Here is a 2,568-nt window from a genome sequence, read left to right as displayed (position 1 = left end):
CATTTAAGCAAGTCCTCGCCACAGTAGCCCAAAGACCGACAGCAGCCCTCCACCACACCCCTGCGCGGCCTTTGGGTGCTCCCAGGCTCCCCGGCCGTTGCCTGGAAGTGGGTGGGTGCCTTGGGGACGCGAATGGAGGGGACCCCCGCTACGGGCCACGTGTGCACCGGGGCAACAGCACGGTCCCGGGTCCGGCATGGCGCCCTCGCGACGTTTTGGCTCACGGCGCAGGGGGCAGTGGGCGTTGTGCCGCAGCTCCACCCCACCCGCGCTGCGCTTGGGTCCCACTCACTGCCCACGAAGGCCTGGCGCTAAGACCCAGGAGGCGCCGCTCCTGCCGCCGGTGGTCAGAGGCGGGTTTGGACAGCAGAGGGCGACCGCCGCTCCGGTAATAAATACAGGGCCCTTAGGGGCCTGGCCATTCGCGACCGGGAGCTGCACGGGCGCGAGCGACTGGGTGGGCGGTAGCGGCTTCGGCGCCCTGCGCAGGCTGGAGGCCTCAGAGGCTCGCCATGCCGGGAGGACTCTAGCTCCCCCATGGAGTCAGCCGACTTCTACGAGGCGGAGCCGCGGCCCCCGATGAGCAGCCACATACAGAGCCCTCCTCACGGGTCCGGCAGCGCCGCCTTCGGCTTTCCCCGGGGCGCGGGCCCCACGCAGCCCCTTGCCCCAACTGCCGCCCCGGAGCCGCTGGGAGGCATCTGTGAACACGAGACGTCTATCGACATCAGTGCCTACATCGACCCAGCCGCCTTCAACGACGAGTTCCTGGCCGACCTGTTCCAGCACAGCCGGCAGCAGGAGAAGGCCAAGGCGGCTGCGGGCCCCGCGGGCGGCAGCGGCGACTTCGACTACCTGGGCGCCCCCACGGGCTCCGGCGGCGCCGTCATGCCCGGGGGGGCGCACGGTCCAGCTCCTGGCTACGGCTGCGCTGCGGCCGGCTACCTGGACGGCAGGCTGGAACCTCTGTACGAGCGCGTCGGGGCGCCGGCGTTGCGGCCGCTGGTAATCAAGCAGGAGCCGCGCGAGGAGGACGAGGCGAAGCAGCTGGCGCTGGCCGGCCTCTTCCCCTACCAGCCACCACCGCCGCCGCCGCACCCGCACCCACCGTCCTCTCACTTGGCAGCCCCGCACCTGCAGTTCCAGATCGCGCACTGCGGCCAGACCACCATGCACCTGCAGCCCGGCCACCCCACGCCGCCGCCCACGCCCGTGCCCAGCCCGCACCCAGCGCCTGCACTCGGCGCTGCCGGCCTGCCCGGCCCAGGCGGCGCGCTCAAGGGGCTGGCGGCCGCGCACCCAGACCTCCGCGGGGGTGGCGGCGGCGCGAGCAAGGCCAAGAAGTCGGTGGACAAGAACAGCAACGAATATCGGGTGCGGCGCGAGCGCAATAACATCGCTGTGCGCAAGAGCCGCGACAAGGCCAAGCAGCGCAACGTGGAAACGCAGCAGAAGGTGCTGGAGTTGACCAGTGACAATGACCGCCTGCGCAAGCGGGTGGAACAGTTAAGCCGCGAACTGGACACGCTGCGGGGCATCTTCCGTCAGCTGCCCGAAAGCTCCCTGGTTAAGGCCATGGGCAACTGCGCGTGAGGCGCCGCGGCGGGACCGCCCTTGGGCCGGCCGCTGGCGGGGACCCGGGGAATGGTTTCGGGTCGGCGGATCTCGAGGCTGCCCAAGCCACGCAAGCCAAGCCTGGGAGATCCCTGAAAGTCTGGCCCGTCCCGCATGCCCCCTCTCTTCCTGTGTGGACTCGGTGCCTCCAAGAGGAGAGGTCGGGCAGTGGCTCTCCTTGGGAGAGGAGAGAAGCCAGTGGGGCTGAGCCGGGAGCCCAGCAACTCTAGTATTAAGGATTAACATTGTGCCTTGGAAACGCAAACTCGCCGCTCCGATTCCTACCGAGTAGAGGGAGCAAATATGTGCCTTGCCATTTTATTTGGAGGGTACCTGCCTCCTTCCTGAGGCTGCAGCAGGTCCTATGAGAGAACCAGGGATGGAGACCCACGCAGAAGGAAAGTTCAGGTAGCTGATCCCATCAGGCCAGTTCCTTAGCACCTCTCCTTACAAGGGAGGAAACACAAGGACTAGGGGCTTTGAACCCAAGGTTGCTCCCCTAGGTCTACAGAAAGGAAAGGGTACCTAGTTCTTGTAACAGGCTGGTCTTCCCCTGGCAGACTCACTGAGTTGGGGGTCACCAGGTGACCATTGTGACTCCCCCCCTATCCCCAGTCAGACCAGAAAGCTAGGCTGTGAGTTAACCATAAGGACATGTGTAGTGGGAGTGGTGGCCTGGTGAAAGAGGGGAAGTAGAGGCCTTGTCTGGGGCTGGGGAGGGGGTGAAGGGACACTGGGAACATGGCCTTGTCGGTACTCTATGTCGCCAGCATGTGATAGGAACATGAAGCACAATCAGTCCATCCCAGAGGGACCAGAGTTATGAGAAGCTTTCCAGATATTTTGCTTTATCAGCCGATATCAACACTTGTATCTGGCCTCTCTGTGTCCCAGTGGTGCCTTGTGCAATGGGAATGTGCACGTCTATCCTAAACCACCATTTTAGTTGGTTTT

At 65.1% G+C, this 2,568-nt stretch overlaps 1 protein-coding gene across 1 annotated transcript; it reads left to right on the top strand.

Moving 5' to 3' along the window:
* The first annotated feature begins 480 nt into the window (after positions 1 to 480).
* CEBPA (CCAAT enhancer binding protein alpha) lies at positions 481 to 1,593 on the top strand. Its single transcript, XM_007954343.2, has one exon. The coding sequence runs from the start codon at positions 538 to 540 to the stop codon at positions 1,591 to 1,593; it is 1,056 nt and encodes a 351-aa protein (XP_007952534.1). The 5' UTR covers positions 481 to 537.
* Positions 1,594 to 2,568: the final 975 nt, after the last annotated feature.

Source organism: Orycteropus afer, unplaced genomic scaffold (assembly GCF_000298275.1).
Source record: "Orycteropus afer afer isolate SDZICR_OR568_19922 unplaced genomic scaffold, OryAfe1.0 scaffold00459, whole genome shotgun sequence".
In the NCBI taxonomy this organism is placed as follows: domain Eukaryota; kingdom Metazoa; phylum Chordata; class Mammalia; order Tubulidentata; family Orycteropodidae; genus Orycteropus; species Orycteropus afer.
Note: the sequence above shows the minus strand (reverse complement) of the source record. Positions and strands in the feature narration are given on the sequence as shown.

Excerpts from the sequence above, each read along its gene's own strand:
- CEBPA (XM_007954343.2), top strand. The coding sequence starts at position 538 with ATGGAGTCAGCCGACTTCTACGAGGCGGAGCCGCGGCCCCCGATGAGC.